The sequence below is a fragment of the Cervus elaphus genome, chromosome 4 (genome assembly GCF_910594005.1).
Source record: "Cervus elaphus chromosome 4, mCerEla1.1, whole genome shotgun sequence".
Classification (NCBI taxonomy): Eukaryota; Metazoa; Chordata; class Mammalia; order Artiodactyla; family Cervidae; genus Cervus; species Cervus elaphus.
In genome coordinates, this window is record NC_057818.1 from 26,437,490 (window position 1) to 26,460,675 (window position 23,186).

Consider the following 23,186-nt stretch of genomic DNA (forward strand, 5'->3'; position numbering starts at 1 on the left):
TGCGTGGAATGTCCTTTTCTCTAGGAAAAAAAGACTGTCCATTTATATGGTCAGTTGTGTGAGAAATCACTGTACTTCAAGTAATTGGGGACTCATTTAATCATACCTAGAACTCTCCCAGAGTTTGATATAGGAAGATAAGAGCAGGATATTCTCTGGTTTATAGTCCCATCTAGGTTAGTAAACAGAATGCCACCCTTCTTTCTCCCGGGGTATGAATTATTCCGACTTATTTCTTATTCCAACTTACTTCTGAAGACCACTTTGTGTATGACTTCCACTTTGTTTTTATAAATTCTCTTGATCTCTACTCATTTTTATTTGTAGATCTGGATTTTTTGCTGCAGCTAGTTTCATGTCATATCAACAATGTGAGTTCAATTTTGGAGCAAAACCATTCAAATATCCACCGTCTATGAAATTTAGCACTTTTAATGACTACGCCTTCCTCACAGCTGAAGAGAAAATCATTTTGCCAAGGTAAGGAATCAGCAGTGTTGGCCTGTTGCACCCTTAAGGGTGTCTATAACGTAACATTGTAATCCTAGCTCCTGTTCTGGCTTAAAAAGCAGGTCTGTAACAAGCCCTTCTGGGCTGTACTTCACCTTGGACTCAGTGTCCTGAGGCTTGAGAGTGGCTCAGCAGTTTCCAGATGAACCAGAAAATGTCACAGAGTGATGACAGCCCTGCCTGCTGCAACAGAGCCTCCGTAATATCCCAAGAACTGAAGGGCCACTGATTTCCCAGCTCAGAGATCTGAGGTTCATTCTGAGAACCCTCTTCATCTTGTTTTAGCGCCTGACAGGGATTCTGAACTTTAAATTCCTCCTGGTGAAAGTGTGACGTAACACCTGTCTCATCTGCCATACCCCATCACTTTGTTATGTAGCCTGTCTTTCTGGATGTGGCCCATAAATAGGTCTGTCTTCTCACCTACACCCTGAAAGTTCCAACTGATCCCTCTAAGAGTTCCCCTGGAGGCTTAGTTAAAACTGCTTCAGCATTTAGTTAACCACCCCTGCAAAATTAAACTTTCCAAAAGTCAGATGGCAATAGGCACCAACTGTCAGAAAGGCATCTTTTATGGGCGGATTCTGTGTACTCTCTCAGTACTCTAAGATCTTGGCACCCAAAGTGCAGTATTCCTTGGATAAGAACAGAGTTACCAGCTTGGCAGTCCTGTGCTGCATTGGACTTTTGTTTTCTGTGACAGTGACACCAAGACACAAGTTGTCGGAGACTAACTGAATGACCTCTTCAATGTCAAAGTTTCCTGTTTTACTCATAGGAACAGTATTCTTTTCTGACTTCAGGGTAGGAGATCAGGGCCATGTTTCTACTTGGCATTTTGTAACTTGTTCCATATTGTAAATCCTCTCTGTTTCTACCTCTTCTTCCATTCATTCTTTTTCTTCTTCTTCTTAAACTTTTTATTATCGAAAAATTATTATGGAAAACTTCAAATACACATGAAAGAAAAAAAGAATAGCACAGTAAAGCACCATATATATATATATATACACCCACCTCTCAGTTACAAAAGTCGGCCACTCACAGCCACCTGCTTCTCTTACGTTTTCTCTGTAATAGCTCCCTTGTCAATTCTGTTTCCCTGGCTGTGGTCCTAGAGGATCCTTGACGAGGCAGAGTATGACTTCCTGCCATTTCTGTGACGGATTGTTCAGCAAATCCTATGGGCTGTACTTTGAGAATATATCCCAACCAACTACTCCTGGTCCCTCTCCCTTCTCCCGCCATGGCTAAAGCCTCCCATTTCCCACCTGGGTTGTTCCTGCCCTCAAACTAGTCTCCCTGTTCCCACCTTAACCCCTTCAGTCTGTTCAGGACAGCCTCCAGAACGATTGTTACAACATAAATCAGATCATGTACTTCTCTGCTCAGCAGACTCTAGTGGCTTCCTCTTTGACTTTAAGGTAAAAGCTTGAATCTCGGCAGACACTGTAGGATTTGTCCCCTCTTCTCCTCCACTACTCCTTAGACCTCTTGCACTCTCCCCTGTGCCCCTGCTGCTTCAGCCATCCTGGCCTCCTTGCTGCTCCTGAAACAGACCAGGTCTGCTACTGTAGCCCCAGGGTCTTTGCACTAGAAAGTTCTGCTCTCACCACTCTTCCTGCTACTAGAATGGTCTGACATGTGTTTTCCAATACCACTGAGCAGTGAACTTGATTCTGATACCGTCTACCTGGAGATAGCTTCAGACCCCCCTGGAGAAGGGTTCAGTGCTGCAGGACTGCCCTTTCCTCCCGCTTTAGATGCCAGTCACAAGTCCAGGTCATGACCTACTCCCTGTAACTGGAAGCTCCCATGCCCTCCGCCTTTGGTTTGATTAATTTGCTAGAGCTCCCACCACAGAACTCAGGAAAGCAGTTTATTTCTGTGTGTGTGTTATTCTTTACCAGCTGAGCCACCAGGTAAGATGAGAATGACCAGCCTCCTTCATTCTCTGTTTTAGAAAATCATTGTAAGATTGAAATGAGATGTCTCGTGTGAAAACTTTACTGAATAGAGCTTAGGGAATACATGGTAGACTCCCATGTACAGAGCATTTTTAAAGCATTTCATATGCATCACTGGTCACTGACCCCATTTATTTGTTGATAAAATGAACTTCCAACTGTGTTTTCTACTCAGGCACAGGCGTCTTGCTCTGTTGAAGCAAGTCAGTATCCGGGAAAACTGCTGCTCCCTGTGTTGTGATGAGGTAGCAGACACGCAGCTGAAGCCATGTGGACACAGGTCAGAGGATTTGTTTGGTTATTTCCTCTTGTGTACATTTCCTTAGACTAAGTTCCACCTGTTCTTGAATTGCTTTTACAGTGTTACCAGTTCCCTAGCTGTTCATCAAGGTTCATAATATCCAAAGTGGGCTGAAGGAGGTTTCAGAGTTTGCTAAGTAGTACCTGGCTGTCTTCCAGAAAGTACCTGAAATAGAAGAAGCTGCTTGATATAGAACACCCATGTTTTTGTTTTGTTTTACTTTGTTTACTCAGTACTTTATTTTTAACACATTTTTCATCCCAGAATGCAAAAGGCTTAATGCTAATTGCAGGTCTCTTAGGAAATCCCTTTTAGTTTTAGAGCCTTCTCATGTACTTACTCTTTACCCTCCTCAGCATTGAGAGGGCAGCACCACCCTACCATCTAACCACTCTGCAGTTGTAGGAAATGAGGACAGCCTGGATCCTGTAGAACAGTGTCTAAACATCAGCAAGAGTAGCAAATAAAACAGTCCCCTAAAAAGGCCTCGCAACTAAGGTTAGAAGGAGAAAGAGGAGCTGGGCAGTGTGCTGACCCTGGCCTGGCCCAGGCACGTGTACCGATTATATACAGGCAGTACCTATCTCAGTGTCCCAGACCAGCTCCCTGTAATTCAGCCCATCCCATACGCTGCCTTGCTCTTATTCTTCACAGAGCTTTAGCTACCAGCTCTCCCTTTGTCAACTCTGTAGCCCAGAACTCCTCAGGATCTGGGCTTATTCTTCTTTGAGCTCTCTGGCCCTTATTGGTGGTTTGGCACACAATAAGTGCTCATGAAAGACAGTTGAAATCTAAAAACTTAGAATCAGGTATCTTAAGTATGAGCACAGTCCCCACACTAGAAATATCCAGAACAAAGTTGGAAGAGCAAATTAAAAGAATTATAAGAAAATCTAGCTCAACAGTTTCGTTGAGTATAGGTTAAGAAAGAAAATCTGGCTAAACTGAATGACATGAGCCACCCCCTGGAATAGACACTGAAAATCTAAACATTCCTACTATTAATACCATGGAAGAGAATGACATGAGCCACCCCCTGGAATAGACACTGAAAATCTAAACATTCCTACTATTAATACCATGGAAGAGAATGACATGAGCCACCCCCTGGAATAGACACTGAAAATCTAAACATTCCTACTATTAATACCATGGAAGAGAATGACATGAGCCACCCCCTGAAATAGACACTGAAAATCTAAACATTCCTACTATTAATACCATGGAAGAAATTGAGATGATTTTCCCCCTTTGCCTTACCCTCTAAAAGCCCAGATGGTTTCACAAGTACATTGTTTCAAACTTTGAGGGAATGGATGGATTCTATATAAACTTCTCAGACCACAGAGAAAATAGCAAAGTCACAATCTTCTTAACAAAGCATGCATGTTAATCATACAAAAAGCTGGTGAAACACAAAAATGAATGACTGAATATCAACCTAAAAATCCTAAATTATCAGCAGCTAGTACACAGCAACATGACCAAGTGGGTCATTTATTTATTTCAGGAATGCAAGGTTAGTGCAACATAGGAAATCAATGTAATTTCTCAAATGTATTTAATCAAATGTAATCAAATATAATTTCTCAAATAGGCCAAGGGACAATCAAGCAGAGAATTAACACCTTCCACAAACATGCTAAAAATTCAATATCCATCTCAAATGAATGACTACTACAAAACAAATGGATATAGAAATAAAAGTTTAAATTAAGGATGGATGGATACTTCCTTTACAATATAAAAAAACATATATATCTCAAACACAAGCATCTTTTTAAGGGGGACACACTGGAAGCCTTCCAAGAGATGCTAGGGGCCAGACAAGGATGCCTGCTGTCAGAACATAGCAATGAAGACCCAGTGTAGCCAAAAATAAATACATTTTAAAAAATTTAAAAAAAAAAAAAAAAACCAAAAACAGGGTGAGAAAGAATATGTGTAAAATACCACCTTTAGGGGAAAAAAAAGTTAATAGTTTTCTCCCAGTATATGAAAAGAATGACACAGTAATGGAATAGAAGGTAGAACTACTTACAGAGAAAAATATATCATAGAGACATTATGTCAAATCTATGGTGAAAGATAGACTATTCAACAAATGATACTGGGACAGACAGATAACTGTCTGGGGAAAAAAATAGCATTGTATTTCTACCTATAGAGACACATCTCTGTGCATAGGCTGTATATATCCAGACTTTCTGGAAGAATGCACATGAACTTTTAACTTATTCCTCAGAAGAGGAAGACTGAAGGTCAGAAGTGGAAGAGAGACTTAACTGTTTAGATATTTACTTAATGTTTCAGTCATGTGTGATTATTACCCTTTCAGTTAACATGCTCCATTGAGTCAGCACATCGTCAGTCTGACTTTTTGAAGCACTGACCTAACGGGTATCTATGTCTTTCTCCTCAGTGATCTGTGCATGGATTGTGCCTTGCAACTGGAGACCTGCCCATTGTGTCGGAAAGAAATAGTGACTAGAGTCAGACAAATTTCTCATATCTCATGACACACGTGAAGAGGCCTCATGGACTTATTTCTACTCAATTCCAGCCAATGTTGAAAAGAAAAACAAAAAAATCTCTAATCAGTTGTATGCACATTGAAACTTATAGCCATGGCCAGATTTTATGCTAAAAAAAAATGATAGTTTATCAAAGACAAAATTCTCCTAGAATCTAACCCAACCTGCCAGCCCTGAGAATTCCTTTTAAGGCCAAGGAAAGCTGAATGCCAATAGCTAGGCCTGTGGTAATTCCATGAAAAGTAATAAGAGACAATGCCCTCCTGAATGCTGAAACCACACTGGATTTCTCCAGGTTGGGTTCATTTGATTGTGTAACACAGGATGTTTTGTCTCATATTCTAAAGTTTTTATTTTGGGCAAAAGTCATTATGAAGAAGTAAATGACAGCATTTCTGGGTTAAACATAACTTCCCATTGGTCAGAGAGCCACTGGTATGTTAAGCATGGATACTGCACTGCAAGACTTGAAGCTGTAAAACTAGAATCCCACAGGTCAATACTACAAGCAACATGGAGGGCCTGAAAGAAGGTGCACAGACTGACTGTAGACAAAAAAACAAAACCCAATTTTTGATATTTCAGTGATTCCAAAGAACATTCTAGTTTTTTTTTTTTTTAACTGCAGAAAATTGGTGGTATTTTCACATTCATGATGTTTCTATCCAATTTCAGTACCCACATTTTGTGAGGAAAAAATGTTTTAACAATGCAGGAGGAATTCTTAAATTAATTGCAATGTTAGACTGGAGAAAATTTGGTATTTAGGGTATTTTTAAGGTACCATCAAATCAGGTCTTTTTGGTTTTTGTTTAAAATAATTTTTTAAAATCAGTATTGTTTTTGGAAGTAATATACTTTGAAACTCTTGAACTAATAGTCTCAAAAACTCTTAGAGGACAGTCTGAGAGCACGTATTCCTATTGTTTAAAATAAATACATGTTTTTGAATAGTAAATTCAGTCATGGATTGTTGACTATGTCTTCATCAAAAGTGTTATTCCCTCTCAGGGTCTCTGGTGAAGACCTTCAAGAGTTTGGTTTTTTCTCCCAGAAAATTGGAAGGTAGAATTGTAAATTCATAGAACTTATTTTATAATGGTGTACCTCAGCAGCTGCCTTTCAATTTATGCCAAGTCCTTACTGAGTTTATACTTGAATAGTAAATATGTCTTCTCAGTTTTACAATGTCTTAAATTCAATGCACATTTTTTTCTTCCTTCCCCACCCTTTCTTGTTTGTAGTTCATTAAATCGTCCTATTACAGAGCTGATTTCCTTCCTGGCCGTACTTGTTGGGGTGCTGGATTTTTTCCATGTCTTTAGTCTTCCATAAATTCAAATATATATATAAATATATATATATATATATGTTCTCTTCTTTAGCTTGTGGTAAATACAGTAATTTGCATTGAATAAATAAAACATTTGTTGCCTTTTTTGACTTAAGATTTCACAACTTTCATTGGTGCCTGCTGCTAAGCTTCCAAGATATTATACTCAGGTTTATCCTTTCCAGGTTAGAATAGAATCAAGTATTAGAATTCAGAAGCAAGGCTAATCACTTATTCATCCAGCAAACTTTTATTGGACACCTACTATGTCTCGGGCACTGCAACTGTGTGGTATACAAAAACAGATGTTTGTGGAGCTGACGTCGGTAGTGGGGAGAAAACTATGTTTTTCCTTACTGTAATAAATTGTTGAGTGCTTTGAGAAAGAGCAAGGAGAACCTAATTCAGACGAGGGGAAGGAGAGAAACCTCACTGAAGGAGTAACATTAATTAAAAAGAAAGGAGGAAGTAGGACCTAGGGATATAGCCAGGCAGAGACTGAAGATATTGAGCCAGTTTGTGGTCTCAAGCAGTTGAGGGACTGGCAGCTTCCACTTCCTGTCTCTTGAAATATTTGTTCTTGGACCTAGCTACCATGGTGTGGGAAAACCCAAATATCCATGAGAAGACCTACATGGAGAGGAACTGAGACAGCCCCCTACCCCTTAGGTCCTCTGTTTAACATCCACAACTGAGCTGTTCCAGCCAAAACTAATTTGAGTAAGCTTCTTGGAAGAGGTTTCTCTAGCCCAATCCCAGCTACCCCCAACTGATGCCAAGTAGAACAGAAACAAACTATCCCTACCAAGTCCTGTCCACGTTACAGATTACTGAGCAAAATAATTTTTTTTTTTTTTTTTTAGCCAGGAAGTTTTGTGTGGCTAGTGACAGCATTAGATAACCAGAATAGATGGAATCAAGTTTCCTTCTCTGTTCTGATCCCATGTATTAACTCGGTCTGGTTGTTTACCAAACCTTTCTGAATGCCTGCCTTCTACTTGGTACTAAACAGAGATAGTACCTCTGAGAACTGATCTCATCCTAGATACAACTGTGTCATGGTAACGAGTTTAGTTCCACACCCCACTGATAGCTATTTTATGTTCATTTAAAGATATATGTCCATTTAAGCTGGCCATCTGACCCACAGATCAAACATGAACCATATCTAAAATGTACCACACATTTGGCCAAAAAATAAAGTGCAACTGAAAAGACAACAATGTCTAGTGATCCAATCAGAGAACAGGTCTAGGGTACCCTTTTGTAAAATTAGGCAGTTTCAGAGGGGGCTTATCCTGGAGGTAAGTCACCTGATTGCGTTGCTCAAAGTGGTTCTGTCAAAGTTACTTTTGCCTAGTTACCCAAGAAACGAGTTATTGCCGAATAATCTTTTTTATGTGAATGTTTATGATGTAAATTACAAGACATCCACTTCTTGCGGTGGGGCTGGCTTTGGTAGCTGTCTCATGGTAGTTCCACGAGAGGGAGCAACTGTCTCGAAAATCAAATGTCTGCACTATCTGGCTCAAAAGCTAAGGGATTGACTGAAAAGATTTTCGATTTACAGTGCTCTTAAAACCAATTTGAATGACTTAATCTTTCTTAAATCTTGTAATTCATTCCCTAGTAGTAACTGGGGAAATCAAGGCTCTCTCGGCTTCCATTCCTTCCTCTTCACATTGGGTACAGCTTGGCTTTAATCGCCCGACAGCGTGAGTATACGTCAGTGAGCCCCTGACCTGCTGGATGCACCCAGTTTCCTCTCGCTACCCTCCATCCCTTTGCCTCACTTCCTCTCCCTATCTTTGTCCCGCCCCTGGTTTGGGGTAACGCAGACCTGTGATTGGTTGCTGGGAGCCCCAGGGTCACGGTGGCCATGGTGACGGGAGGCGGGGCGTGGTAACTGACGCCGGACCCAGCGGCGGTAGTGGTGAGTTTAGCTAGGCCTGGCAGGGCTGGGAGGCTCGGACGGCGTGTGGCCGCAGCCGGGGAGCCTGAGGCCGGGGCGTCGCACGCAGGCGCTACCCGCCTGGGCCGTGAGCCGGCCGCGGCCTCGGCGGCGAGGCCTCCCGGATGCCGGTTGGAGCTCTGCGGTGCAGAGCAGAGGCTGCGCCCGGGCCGCAGGCAAGGGTAGAAGGCCAACGGGTCCGCTCTCTGACGCGCGGTGGATGCGGCGGCGGCGGCGATGGACGCCCTAGAGGAAGAGAGCTTCGCGCTGTCCTTGTGAGTCACGCCGCCCGAGCCCGGGAGACTGAAGGCCGGGGCTGCTGGCGCTTGGCCTAGGCCTCCGCCCTGCGAAAACAGTGCCCTCAGTGGCGGTGGGAAACCAACAAGCCTTCCCCCACCCCACCCCACCCCACCCAAGTTCCCGCTGTGGACTCTGCCGCTGCGGCGACCGCGGGGTTTCAGGCGCGGAGGACAGGAGCGCAGAGTGGTGTCGCGCGACGATACACGCCTCTGTCACAATCCCCCGGTCTCCAGTCCTTAGTCGTCAGCAAAACCTGGTGGGTTTGAGTGGCCGAGGCCCGCCCGACCGCGGGTCAGAAGATTCGCCGCCACCACCACACCACCACCCCCAGGGACTCTAACTGCCCCTCCCCACCCCGGCCTGTGTGTTGACCGCACCAAGTTTACGCCCGCCCACAAGTAGATTGGTGTGGGGTGATAGTGAAGATGCGGTGAGTAGAACCCACAGGAAATAAATGTGAGGAGCCTTAAAATGTCTGATGTGAGCCTTGACCCCTTTTATTTGTCCCTTTGTGACTCCTTGTGTCCCATCAGTTTTCTGAAAGTAGATACACTACATTAAACTTTGACGTCACAGGTGTGTAAAATGTGCTTTCTTGTGTGCAATAGCTAGATTAAACAGTAAATCATTCTTAATTGTTGAGGCTGGGTGATGGAGAATTCATTTGAAAAGGGCCATAGTACATTTTGGGGGCGGGGGGGAGGAGGAATTAAGCTGAAACAGTACCTAATCCAGGTCTATTTTTCAGCTCTTCTGCCTCTGATGCAGAATTTGATGCTGTGGTTGGATATTTAGAGGACATTATCATGGGTAAGCTTCCCTACTCCGGCTCTTTAGTTTTTAGACTCTCACCTTTAACGACATTGAAATCCACTTGGAGAGTTAATTTTTAAGAAGAGAGAAAACATCATGCTGCATATGTTTAATGTGGCATACTGAAATACAAAGTAAGTCGCCCTGTGGTTTGCCTTAAAGGCATACAGCTCCTACTCCTGAAAATAATTGATTACCATAGATTCAGTCCCTGGAAGGGACTCATTCAGGTAACAGGGTACCTTGGAGTTATGAGGCTTATGGCAAAACCTCAGCAAATATTAACTACTTAATTTCAGTGAGTAAGAGCGGTTTTTAGTCTTGAGTCTTAATGTTTTTGTGACATAGAGCAGTGTAATAGCGTAACCATAGCACACATGTCCATGAGGAACAACGTGTCATGCTTCAGCTGGTTCCATATTTTCCTAGGTCCTGAGTTCATATTTGTGGATTCATTTGGGCTTTCCTGGTGGCTCAGCTGGTAATCCCCCTGCAATGTGGGAGACCTGGGTTTGATCCCTGGATTGGGAAGATCCCCTGGAGAAGGGAAAGGCTACCCACTCCAGGATTCTGGCCTGGAGAATTCCATGGACTGTATAGTCCATGAGGTTGCAAAGAGTTGGACACGACTGAGCAACTTTTACTTTGGCATACATAGGTCCTGCTAAGTAACAGGCATCTGTCATTTAAGATAAATATGTGGGAGAGAAAAACTTGAAAAAAATCTCTTGTAGGGGTGACTAAGTTTGCTGAGAATAAGGAAAAGAACACTGTTGTTATAGTGTTATTAGCTGTATTTCTTAGTCTTGTTTAGTGAAAATCACTTGACCCAGTTTTGTACCTTCAGGTCCTATAAAGGTTCATGACCTTAACTCCTAAATACAGATGAAGATAGACCATTAAGGTCCCATGTCAATCAGAGGATTCCTGGGGAATGCTGAGGAATACCTGGAGTTCTTTTGGCCTCTACAAGAACCCTGTGTGCAGTGAGGGAAATGAGCCCAGGGCATTTATTCCTAAGTCTAGGCCATTTGTGAAGCATTCCTTTTGTTTTTGGAAATGATACTCTATTTGGTTGTTGAAATTCCCAAAACCCTTGTAAGTGTTTGCTATGAATCAGTCACTATATGTGAATCCTCATCTAAATGCCACCTAGCAATCTTTTATGATAGGTACTCTGAAGTTGAAGTTGAAGAAACTGGGACTCAGAGAAATTAACCTGCCCAAGCTTACCCAGTGTTAGTGGCTGAGGTGGGATTTAAACTCTGGTAGTCTAGCCTCTGTCAGAGCCCATCCATCTAATCACTACACTGTTCCTACCACTGCAGCTGAATTTAAGAGAATCATTTGTGGAGTTCCTAAGCCAGCCTGCCCGTATGGCTGTGTTTAAAATGGACTAGAGGGTGGTGGTGGTGGTTGCACACAGTGTGAAGGCCCTTAATGCCACCAAACTTTACACTTAACACCTTTAGCTTTCCCTCTCCTAAAGGCTGGCCATTTAGAAAGCAGTTCTGCCATTTAATTCCTGCATGTTAAAAAGAATATATGTTTCCTATTGCGATTCAGATGATGAGTTCCAGTTATTACAGAGGAATTTCATGGACAAGTACTACCAGGAGTTTGAAGACACGGAAGAGAATAAGCTTACCTACACACCTATTTTTAATGAATATGTAAGTGGGTTCCTATTTCTCTTACTGGAGATTAGGATTTCTTTGAAATATGAACTTACAGTTTCTTTAAAATATGAATTTAGGATCAAATAATGTTGAAATCTGCTCAACTTTTAGAACCTGCCACCAGCACCCTGCTAGGAAGTCTAATTAGAATTGGGTTTAATCTTCATCACCTATTGTTTTCTTTTGCATACTTCTTGGAGCTGTTTTCCAAATAGTTAATGATCTCATCTATTTTAAAAACATGGTTGACTTTATCATAATCCTACTTTCAGTTACAGTATATGGGTTCACCATACCTTGCACTTACATACTTTTGACCTTTCAGCTTTCACACCCTTTTTCCTTACTACATAATTCAGTCAAGTATGCATGACTGTTAGATAAAAGTGAAAACCAAGACCCAGATCACTAACTAGTTGGTGGCAAAACCAAACTAGAACCCAGGAACCTTGGCTCTGGACCCTTGGGTCTTTGCATATGCCAAGTCCCCATGCAGCCTCCTGTTAGGATCTCATCTGAGACGTTTGAACCTCCAGGACTTAATTCCTTGAATGCAAAAGTGTGGCCGAGCTGGTGAAAGTTTCTTAAGCCAGGCCTCCGCTTTTAACAGATCTGTGATTGCCTTTCAGTGTATGCTTTTTCATCTGTTTCTTTCCATGGATTCTATCTACCCAGGCAGAAAAGCCCCCACTTACTTCACTCTTCATTTCGTGCCATGGGGGTGGGAGCCCTTCTGCTCTCTAACCCTACCCACCTGGGAGCATTCCTCCCGTTGCAGTGTAATTACCTGCATACACCTCTCCCCTGGAGGGCCGAGGGCAGCGGGTGGGATGAGCTCAGTGAAGAGAGGAGCTGGGTTTGGGTTCTCTCTGGTGCTCCCAGCGCTCAGCGGGGAGCCAGGCACACAGAAATGTTTGCAAAGGGCTGGAGAACAGGCTTTCTGAAAAGAAGTTTTACTGTTACAGATTTCTTTGGTAGAAAAGTATATAGAAGAACAGCTGTTGGAGCGGATTCCTGGATTTAACATGGCGGCTTTCACTACAACTTTACAGTGAGTTGAACTTGACTTTTGTACTTCTTGGTACCCTGCTCCTCCTCAACTCTGAAAATTCATAGCCCCTCCTTTTTCTTCCCCCTAGTGCTTGAACATCAAGCTTCAGAGCACTTGGTGGTTAGGTCCTGGGTGGGAGGCCCTCCATACCTTTGAAGGAAATCTCAAGGAGATGGTCTGTGTCATCAATTGTTCATGAAGCAACCACCCTTTTCTTTCTCAGGCACCATAAAGATGAAGTGGCCGGTGACATTTTTGACATGCTACTCACATTTACGGATTTTCTGGCTTTTAAAGAAATGTTTCTGGACTACCGAGCAGTAAGTCCTTCTTGTCTGTTATGCCACAGTGAACCGCTTAGAAAATTCCAAGTGGACCTGTCAGGCACAAACCACCCTCTGTGCTCCCCACTGTAAGACTGGCCAGTGTCAGCCAGATAGCGAGCAACATGCCGGCAGAGCAGCTGCTATCCCCCACTGGCCGGGGCCTGGGGTGCTTATGAAGAATTACACATAGTTTTGGTGAAACCAAAGATCCCAGGCACCTTACAGGGTCCCTGTATAATCAAAAGGACAAAGCCAAAAAACAAGTCTTAATTGCCTTGCCTTTCTTGTAACGCGGGATCTTAATAGGAGAAGGAAATATTTTTCATTGAAGAGAGGTGTTTTTTGTGTTGTTTGTATTGGCCTTGCTGCTTGGCACGCGGGATCTTGGTTCTCCCAACCAGGGATCAAACCCATGCTACCTGCAGTGGGGTCTTAACCACTGGACCTCCAGGGTCCAGTGTACCCTGAGAGGTACATTTTTTGAGTGAGCAGTGCTGAACAAAAATGCAAAATCACATCTTCCCTCTTCCTATGTGCTCCCTAGTGGCCCACCCTAAACATCTCCCTCCCCAATCAGAGCTAGAAAGGACTTTCTTCTGTCCCTTGCCTCTTAAAGCTGTGGTGTTCTCTTGTAGGAAAAAGAAGGCCGGGGACTGGACTTGAGCAGTGGTTTAGTGGTGACGTCACTGTGCAAATCATCTTCTGTGCCAGCCTCCCAGAACAATCTGCGGCCTTAGGTCTCACCTTCAGGCTCCGGGCTCTTCCTGGACGTCACCAGCTCAATAGACTGGGAGAGGCTTTGGCTAATGATGTCAGAAGAATACATCTTGGGGAGACTGACTCTTCTGCAGTTCTTCATTAATGTTAAGTATTGATGGGTCAGAAGACAATTACCTGACCTTTCTGGGACGAGACATTCTTGGTTTTGGTAACCCTAGTACTCCTCCCCGAGTAGACCCCTCTCTCAGGCTTTGGAGTCTGGCTCCTGCAGCAAACCCGAGTCCAGCATTCTACCTGGGATGCCTGTCCCCAGCATTCATGTCAGGGTGTCCGTGTTGGGAAAATTTACCATCATCAACTCTCTTGGCCCAGCAGGCCTTACATGTCCCAGGAGGCTTTTCATGCACCCACAGCTGATCACAGTTTGAGTCCTACAGCCTCAGTTGGGATTTTGACTGGGAGTATTTATCTAGGAGTTAACTGCAGCTAGCTGCCCATCTCAAGATTTCTGAAAATCCTACCATTACAGCTAGTAGGAATCAACTTAGAGATTTCCTTTACCTAAAAGCTACATGTGAAAATCAATTCCTAGTCTTACATGTGCAGTCTTTTTATCACTGTCTTCTACAGGTCCAGATGTAGTCCCATTGTTTTCATAACCCTCGTTTATGCGTTTTTGAAAAAATATTTTTATAGATGAATACTCAGGCTAACCTAGTGGATACAATCTTGGAACTTCCATGATTACCCACTTCAAGATCAAAGTATTATATGCTGTGTGTATTATTTAGCTGTTAGTGCTATGGGAGCTAAAATGCTTTCTACCTTGGTCCATTTTACTGGGTGCCAGTGAATGTATGCTGGAAGTAGCCTAAAATATATCCTTTTCTTAGAGCATGTTCGCGTTTGTGCAGGTTTGCTTAAAACCCTTTCTGTGTAAATCAGCTCCTTAGGTTTGGGGTAGGGGCTCTGCACTTCCTTCTTGGCTGTCAAAATAACCCTACCAAGATAGTGTTCCATGGTCTAGCTTAGCGCGAGTAGGAGATAGCAAACAGCTTTACTGTGCTTAGATTCAGTACATTGTCTTATTATAGTGTTGGATAGGACATTACTGGCCGGAAAACATGGGTGAAAGAAAAAAATGTAGTAGTTCAATTCCCAATGTGTACTTAGTTTTTTGTTTTTATTTTTAAAGTAAAAATAGGAATCACTACTAACTTTTCAGTTGACTCTCTTGGTTTTAAAGGATGAGCTATAAGCTGTGTGTTTTTCTGTACCGACATGGCACTTATTAAATACTTTTGTACCATGAGTAGAATTTGAGGTGTTTTGCATAAACCATCTTTCTAAATGAGCCAATCCCTGTGTACTATTGCTGCTGCCATCAAGTTATCAGAGCTTTGGTCTTTTGAGCCAAAGGCTTCCTTAAACACTGACTCTCCTGGCCTTGCTTACCCTTCTTGTTCTTTTTATAAATGGTACTGCCCATCATAGGCCAGGCATGTTGGAAGCACTTGATGAAGACCCCGCTGATCAGTCTGGGTGAGAAAAAGCAAGTGGACAAATCCAAAGATGAAATTATGAAAGTGAACAAGAAAGGCAGATGGATTTTTTCTCCTTTTACACTCAGAAAAAAGCAGGCAAGCCTGCTGTAGCTTCCTATTAGGAAATAGACTTATCTGATTTTAAAAAACAAACTTACTAGAACTCTTTCTCTGTCCACTCAGGAACTTATATCATCATGTGCCACCTTTAGAGGGGCTCAGGTATCTTTTCTCTTCCAAGGAGATGGTTGTTCTGTGGAAGAAAAGCTATGACTAACCTAGACAGCGTTATTAAAAAGCTAGAGACATTACTTTGCTAACAGAGGTCCATATAGTCAAAGCTATGGTTTTTCTAGTAGTCATGTATGGATGTGAGAGCTGGACTGAGCACCAAAGAATCGATGCTTTTGATCTGTGATGTTAGAGGAGACTCTTGAGAGTCCCTTGGACAGCAAGGAGATCAAACCAGTCAATCCTGAAGGAAATCAACCCTGAATATTCATTGAAAAGACTGATGCTGAAGCTCCAATACTTTGGCCACCTGATGCAAAGAGACTCATTGGAAAAGACCCTGGGGCTGTGAAAGATTGAGGGCAGGAGGAGAAGGGGACAACAAAGGATGAGATGGTTGGATGGCATCACTGACTCAACGGACATGAGTTTGAGCAGGCTCTGGGAGATAGTGAAGGACACGGAAGCCTGGCATGCTGCAGTCTGTGGGGTCACAGAGTCAGACACAGCTGAGCAACTGCAATAGGTATGGCCAGCATGAGAAAGCCCAGTGTTTGGCCCCAGCTTCGGGGGACACTTGCCTCTTCCTATAGCTTAGGCCTCAGCCCTGGGCAGCACTGTTCACCCACACAGCAGGGGCTGAGGACTTGAGGGGAGCATCAGCCTGAACCACAAGGTAGTTTTTGACAAAGCATGTTAACATCTCCGCCCAAAGAAGCTGTTTCAGGGTGTCCGAAGCCTAGCTGAGGATTTTGTTTTCTCTTAAGGTTCAAAATAGGTCGGTCCTCCTTAAAAACGCTCTTCTTATGGCTTGACCCTGCAATGACTAATTTATTATTCAAACTCTGAGGCACTGGAGAGTAAAAAGGGATGCAGTTAATTGTCATCTCAGGACAACAGGCCCAAACTAGGCCTATACCAGGCCAGCTGGGACATGGGTATCTGACTTAACGTACCCCCTCCCCTGCCCCTCTCCCCCAGAGAGTAGCTCATCCACAACTGTTTGAATCTAGTTACACTTTCATTCGTCCAGTTTTTTAAGGTGGGACCAAGGAATGCCCAGAAATGCCTGTGGCTTGTTATTCAAAGCATGTTGTGCTGTGGTAGGAAAATAAGCTCAGAGGGACCCCCTCTCTCTGCTGCTCCCCCTTCTCTCTACTGCCAGCTCCGCACACTAAGCACCTCAATTATCTGATCTCTGAACTTCACAAGCTCTCAAGGTGGGCATATCAACCGATTGTTTGAATCCTCGGATGTGAAACCCACAAATACAGAGGGTCAACTGTACTGACTTAGGTTGCGGCTTCCTGGTGTTTATAAGCATCTCTAACTATGATTCCCCAACATCTTTTCCAAATAAGTTCTTCCGTCTTTATTTTTGTAAAAAACAAAAACAAAGTTACCGCCAAGCATAGGGCAACTCAGCAGCAAGGCCTTACTTTCCCTCCCGTCCCAGGTGCCTAATTAATAGCATCAGGGAGGCAGTCAGCATTGATGTTGGTTTCCCCAAAGGGAAAATGACAAACAAGGGCTTGGGAAAGGGAGGGAAACCTGGATCAGGTTTTCATCATTGACAGTCACTTAAAACTGATTTGTTTTAAATAACTGGTACGTTCAAAAGGCAGGAAAGGAAAACCATGCTGTCAGAATCATAACCCTTTCTACATGTTTCCCTACAAGTGACATGTTGGCTTGGGGGAGGGTCAGACCAGAATTAATGTTTTCAGGAATCAGAATGGTTTCATGAGTTTGCTCAGCTTTCCCAGAACAAAAACTAGGATAAATACTTGCTGCTTGTTAGGCTTATTCTATGGTGGGTCAGGGGCTGCGGGTGTGGAGGTCACTGTTAGTGTATTTAGTGCTGGCGAGAAGGCTAGTTCTCAGCCTTGGACACGAAGTCCTAAGGACAAAGCAAGAGAGTCCCGTATCCCCCATCACCTTCTGAATATGGAGGGCAGAGAGGACAGTCTTGGCTGTTGGCCTCTCTCCAGGCCACATGCCTGCCAGAGGAAGAGTCCTGATTCCTTGGGCGTGTCGGGTGAGCCCGAGGAGCCTGATGAGCAGAGATGAGCATGCGTGGTCCCTTCCAGGCTGACTCTGTACAGGGCGCGCAGACTTCAGGCTTCTGGAGCCACCTGCACTGGGAGCAGACTGTAGCCTTCAGCCCCGCAGTGGCCCATGGCACAGGTGGTTTAGGCATAGCCACCAGCCATCTGACTGGTGGCTGCGTTGCTGCCTACTCCTCGCCAGGCCTGGAAGCTGAGGAAAGTGCTCACTCCATAGGCAATCATCACTAAACACGAAAAGAACTGAAAGAGAAGACACAGAGGTGAGCCTGTCTGAAGCATGGCACATGGGGCTGGTAGCCACAACAGTGAAACAGAGGGTACGCACAGACAGGGAAACCAGAGCCCCTCAATTAACCAAATGAGCCACACCAACTCCTGCTTACCCTACGGTCATTTAATGACTATCGGGCTGATGGGTACCAGGTTTTGGGTGCTAACTTTGCATTAACCATGCAGGCAAGGTGTGTCGGTCCGATAAGGAAGCCTGGACAATATGCCAAAAGTGACAAAAAGGTAGGAGCTGCTTTAGACACAGCTCCTGGGTCTAGTTTTTTAAAAGGCAACATTCAAAAGCTGCCCTAGGAATATTATGTAATTCACATTCCAGAAATCTCCATGTCTTTTTTCTGGTGACTGAGTTCACAGATTTCAAAACCATCCTCACCAGGAAGAATGAGGAAGCCCAAGTCCGGGTCTAGCCCTACCCGGGGCTCAGTCCAGGTGTATCCCTTCACCACTCTGAGCCTCAGTTTCTTCGTCTGTCTGAAGGGTTGGCAGTCCCTCTCCCCCCGACCCTCCTGTCCTCACACACACACAGGGAGTGGAAGAACACTCATGGGTGAGGCATGCCAGGTGTGTGGGGTTCTGACACTTTACCCGACATGGATCCCAAGTTTGGGTTGCCTAGGAGAACCTGAGAATCTCCCAGATAGTTTAAACCAAAAGGTTTTTGCCTGTGCCTTTCTCAAAGGTGGATGATAGAGAGCTCCTAACAGACTCCAAGGAGACATACAACCCTAGATCAGTGTGGCACAGCCAAGTTCAACAGGTAGCCCAAGCTTCATTTGCCAGCCCGAAGCATTTCCCAAGTATTCTGGTTCCTCGGGGTTTTGCTGTTAATTATGGACACCTGGTGGCTCAGTGGTCAAGAATCCACCTGCCAGTGCAAGAGACACGGGTTCAACCCCTGGATCGGGAAGATACCCAGGGAAGGAAATGGCAACCCAGTCCAGTATTATTGCCTGGGAAATCCCACGGACAGAGGAGCCTGGCGGACTGTGGTCCATGGGGTCGCAAAGAATTGAACCCGACTTAGTGACTAAACAACAACATGGACACCTGTGAGTCCACTGGGAGCTGGAGGGTGATTGAGCGTGTGGCAGGTGCCTGGCCTGGGATCTGGAAGCAGTGGGAGTCCAGGGGCATAGACCTCGCTTTGACCCGTCTGCCCTGTAACTGCCGAGGGTGCCCCAGGGAACCATACTCACGGAGGCTGCTGCACGCTGGTTATACGGCCTGCTGCCCTTCAGGGATGTCGGCTCAACCGAAGCAGAGCAGGTGATGAAGGCCGTGATGTAGAGAACAGTGGCACCCACGTTAAATACCATTAACTGGGGGTTGGGAGAGTGGAAAGAACAGGCTTAAGACATGAGACTCTTACAGTAACTATGGAACTTCCTGTTCCCACTGACACACCCTTCAGTAGCCCGAACAGGGACTGGGGCTTGAGGAGGAGGATGGAGACCGTGTGGGTTTTTCCTACTAAAAGGGCCTCCAGAGACAGAGGTCTACACAGGGCCAGCCCCGAGGCCCTATGAGCAGGGAACATAAACATATTGAAGGCTGAGAGATGGTGGGGGCCTAAAGTGATCTGGCCAAACATCAACAGTTCCATGTGGTAAAACTCACTTCTGATAGCAAGAGGCCAAACCGAGCCTGTCTCTGAGTGCTCCAGCTAAAGGGCCTGCTCCTCTGCAGTGGCTCCCCGCCAAGCCTGGCCCTTCCTGTGGCCCCTGAGGGCTTGGCGCTGAGGCTGACCCCGGGGGTGGGGGGGCAGTGGGGGACCCTCATGTCCCTACCTCTGCCCCCAGTGGAAGGAACCTATGTCTGCCTTCTGGCCACATCCTAGGCTCTAGGCCCCATATCAAATGCCACGGTAAAGACCCTCAGCTGGCTGGCAAGGAAGGGCCCTGGGCTAACAACCAGTTCCAGGCCCCATTTCCCCAGTGCTAGGTCCCTGGAGTCAGTTCTTAGCAGATCTCTTAGCCCAGCCAGACAGCAAACTGATGGCCCTCAGGCATGTTTGGTTCATCTCATATTTTTAAAAAAACAATTACCAACATTCTAAAATTAGATTTCATATAAAAACTAAGATTTCATATAAAACTTTCAATCTTAAAATATCAAGATTTGGCACCTGCATTCCCACTATCAACAGAGCTGAGTAGAGGCGGCTTCCTCTGCACAGGCAGGTTCTCCAGAACCCCTCCTGATTTACTTCACTCGTATGTCTCTACTTTAGGGCCTCTTGCCTGGGCCCTAAAGGGGGCTCGTGGTCCCCATCCAAGAAAAGCCCGATTTCGCAATCCTAAATCCACCTTATCTAGGAGTATGAGGAACTGCCCTGCCGTCATGGCCTGGGAAAGGAGCCTCTCCCATCAGCAGCTGTGAGTGGAGCCCCACAGCAGTGCTGAGAGACACCAAGGCCCCTCCATCTCCGGAGATGTCTTTCTTCAAGGCTCCTAGGACACAGGGCAGGGGCTGGACCCTGTCCAGGAAATCAGGCCGCCCCCTCGTCACACCAGGATCTTCCCTCCAAGCCCAGTGCCCACTGCAAACACCACCTGGCTCCTATCAGTGATGTCAAGAGCTAACAAACCCGTTCTGTCTTGAGGATGACTCACGTTTCCTCAGCTTCAAAAGTCATTGAATTGCAAACAATGCTGCCTAGTCCCAGCCTTGCTTGTCTGACAATCATGTGCCTCTCTGCTCGCTGAAAGCCTCAGACCCCAGCTGCAGGGGTTTTCCGGGCTGGAGGAAAAAAAAGCCCCAGCAGCTTTCTCTGTGTCTGGCCAGGGTACTTCCCATGGACACTCTCAGCTCTGTGTTCTAAGGAGACTGACCTGGGCAAACCGAGGACACCACCCTCTGCCAGGCTGCGGGGGACTCACCCTGCGCCCAGCCCATCCTGCACACACCAGGCCCGGCCTCAGTGACTCCTGCCAGCTCTCCCCAGCCTGCAGGCCCAGGGCTGCCAGTCTGGGCCCAGCCAGAGCCACAGCACCCACAGAATCAAATCCTGACTGCCCACCCCCCCAAAAAGGAAAAATATTTTCAAGATCCCAAACAGCCCCTCACTTGTACTCCCTCCGTGGGATTAAGTCAAGCCTGAGTCGTCCTGGATTCAAAGCTCTGAGCACTCAGAAAAACTGGACACCAGAACCACTCATCCTCCTCCCCCCGCCCCCACTCAGTTCTATAGGCCAGCGAGGACTTCAGTCAACCCCCAGCCACCACTTCTCACTTGGGGAAGGTCACGTTGTCACAGCCGGCCCAGAGGCAGAGGGGTCAGCCCAGAGCCACCCCCAGGGCTCCTATCCAGACTCACCACCAGCGGCCAGGGCACCATGTACAGCTTCATGTGCAGCTGAAACAGGTAGAGGACGAAGAAGACGATTGTCACCAGCCAGAGGAAGACAGCGACGAACATCACCCAGCCGTAAGACGGATACAGGTGGTACGGAGTGTCAGCAATCAGGGCCCACACCAGCAGCCCCAGCACCTGGAGGGGATGGGACGGAGCCAGAGTCTCCCAGAGCCCCCAGCACTCAGGCTGGAGGCCACAGAGCGGAGGCTTCCGGGCCTTCACCATGGGGCGCCCCCAGCAGGACACATTTCTCATTGGCCCGAGAAATATTTACTTGGCTTCTACCACATGTATGTATACAAAGCCCTTGCCTGGTAACTTAACTCCTCCTTCAGACCCCAGCTGAAATGGTACGTGCTCCAGGGAACCTTCCCTACTCCTCCAGTCTGGGTTCCAGAGCCCTCTTCTGGGCTCACATGGCCCCTCAGGCACCACCCACCCAAGATGAATTCTGTTTCCTTCCCCAGATCAGAAGCCACAGCAGCACTGCCATCCACTCGGCTGCCTCCAGGGTGAGACCCCTGCAGCCCTGGAGAGGGTGGTCTCCCAGGCTTGCCCAGTTCCCCAAGACAATGACCGTCTCATTCATAAGTGCATGCTGGCACCGAGGACAGAACCCGAGTTCGGCCAGGGGCTTAGGAAAAGCTACTGAAAGAAAGATGAAGTCACCAGCACATCCCTGAGGCAGAGCCCCAGAGGTATGGTGACATCTGCCTGGAGCCCCACCAAGCCCCCTCCACAGACCTTCTCTGACTCTCCTAACTGCCCCTCAATACAGGTGCTATCATCCTACCTTCCAGGTGAAACTGGGCCTCGGAGAAGCGAAGGGACTAGCACACCATTTGTATGTGGCAAGGGGGGCCCCAAACCCCCTAGTGTGCAGAGTAGCTAACACCACGGCCTCCAGAGCCGACTGCCTGACTTAAAACCCACTCCTCTTGCCGGCTGTGTGACACTGGGCCACCCACAGCCACTCTGTGCTGTGTTCACATCACCAGTCATGTGAGTATGAAGAGCATACTTACTCTATAACGTCAGCACCTATGGGCGTTCATGTATATAAAGGAACTATTCCCAGCTGAGGATGCCGTGCTACAGGGAATTCTACATGGGCAGGTTGGCTGACCCACCTCAAGGGCATCGTGGGGAACTTGGCAGAGTGGGACCTTACTTGCTCAGGAGCAAAACCCACCTCTGCCTGCTGGTTTAGAGGACAAAAATTTCCCCAGCTTCCCAGACAAGGGAGAGCTGTCACTCACCCCAGAGCAGCCAGAAAGGGTCCCCTAAAAAGAAAGTCATTCAGTCATGTCCGACTCTCTGAGACCCCATGGACTGTAGCCCTCCAGGCTCCTCTGTCCATGGGATTCTCCAGGCCAGAGTACTGGGTGGGCAGCCATTCGCTTCTCCAGGGGATCTTCCCAACCCAGGGATCGAACCCAGGTCTCCCACATTGCAGGTGGATTCTTTACCATCTGAGCCACCAGGAAAGCCCCCAGAGAGGGTCCCCTGCCAAGGACCAAAAGGGAAGTTTCTGTATCAGTCCCCCTCCACGTGTGGGGCAGGGCAGGGGTGACCCTAGCTGAAGCCCGGAGTCCAGGAGCCCCTTTGACAGCTTTCCTTTCCCCCCATCACCGGAAGTGAGAGGTAGAGCCCTGGGCGTGGCAGTCAGCCGCTGGGTTTTCACCCTGCCTGTGTGGTGGGACGCCAGGCAAGTGCCCCCACCTCTGTGTAGCTCCCCAGGGCACCTCTAGTCCACCCGCTAGAACCCAGGCCCCTGGGTTTTGGGCATCGCTGAGTCTCCAGTGCCCTGCAGTGCCGAGCACATAGTACCTGCTCAGTAAACACATGCTCAGGCGCTAACCGGCCTCAGCTTCCTTATCCAGGAAATAGGGGCAGACACCCTCCCAGCACTGGTGCTGTGTGTTATAGGACGCAGGTCTGAGTCGATAAATGTGCTCCCAGCCTTGCCTCCCTCTACCCAGGGGTGGGAGTGGGAGACTCAGGAAGGCATCCTCTCCCCCTTCTCTCCAGGTTTTTTGCACCCGCCCCTCTTCCTCTCTTGGGGGGGAGGGGTGGGTTCCCAGGGGTGCCCGCCTGGCACTGCACCCCGCCAGCCTTGCTGCCTCACCTCCAGCCTCTACTGCTCTCCTTCAGCCACCACCAGTAGACCAGGTGGTCCATGGGGCCCAGTGTGCGGTGAGGAAGGTGGGA

General features: G+C 46.5%; 3 protein-coding genes across 3 annotated transcripts in view; 2 read left to right on the plus strand and 1 right to left on the minus strand.

Moving 5' to 3' along the window:
- The window catches only part of RSPRY1 (ring finger and SPRY domain containing 1), a 35,732-nt gene extending 28,972 nt beyond the window's left edge, over positions 1–6,760 (plus strand). The window contains exons 13-15 of the mRNA XM_043898544.1: positions 328–480; positions 2,653–2,757; positions 5,201–6,760. Of these exons, the coding sequence (XP_043754479.1) occupies positions 328–480; positions 2,653–2,757; positions 5,201–5,297 (355 nt within the window). The 3' untranslated portion in view covers positions 5,298–6,760. The remainder of the gene's footprint in view (positions 1–327; positions 481–2,652; positions 2,758–5,200) is intronic.
- A 1,770-nt stretch (positions 6,761–8,530) lies between these two features.
- On the plus strand, positions 8,531–14,797 carry LOC122691756 (ADP ribosylation factor like GTPase 2 binding protein). Its single transcript, XM_043898552.1, has 6 exons — positions 8,531–8,871; positions 9,645–9,706; positions 11,276–11,382; positions 12,354–12,439; positions 12,663–12,759; positions 13,401–14,797. The coding sequence occupies exons 1-6, from the start codon at positions 8,834–8,836 to the stop codon at positions 13,500–13,502; spliced, it is 492 nt and encodes a 163-aa protein (XP_043754487.1). The 5' UTR covers positions 8,531–8,833; the 3' UTR covers positions 13,503–14,797.
- A 1,759-nt stretch (positions 14,798–16,556) lies between these two features.
- The window catches only part of LOC122691760 (plasmolipin), a 39,344-nt gene continuing 32,714 nt past the window's right edge, over positions 16,557–23,186 (minus strand). Inside the window, exons 2-4 of the mRNA XM_043898553.1 lie at positions 20,937–21,110; positions 18,817–18,939; positions 16,557–17,569 (exon numbers count right to left, since the gene is read on the minus strand). Of these exons, the coding sequence (XP_043754488.1) occupies positions 17,453–17,569; positions 18,817–18,939; positions 20,937–21,110 (414 nt within the window). The 3' untranslated portion in view covers positions 16,557–17,452. The remainder of the gene's footprint in view (positions 17,570–18,816; positions 18,940–20,936; positions 21,111–23,186) is intronic.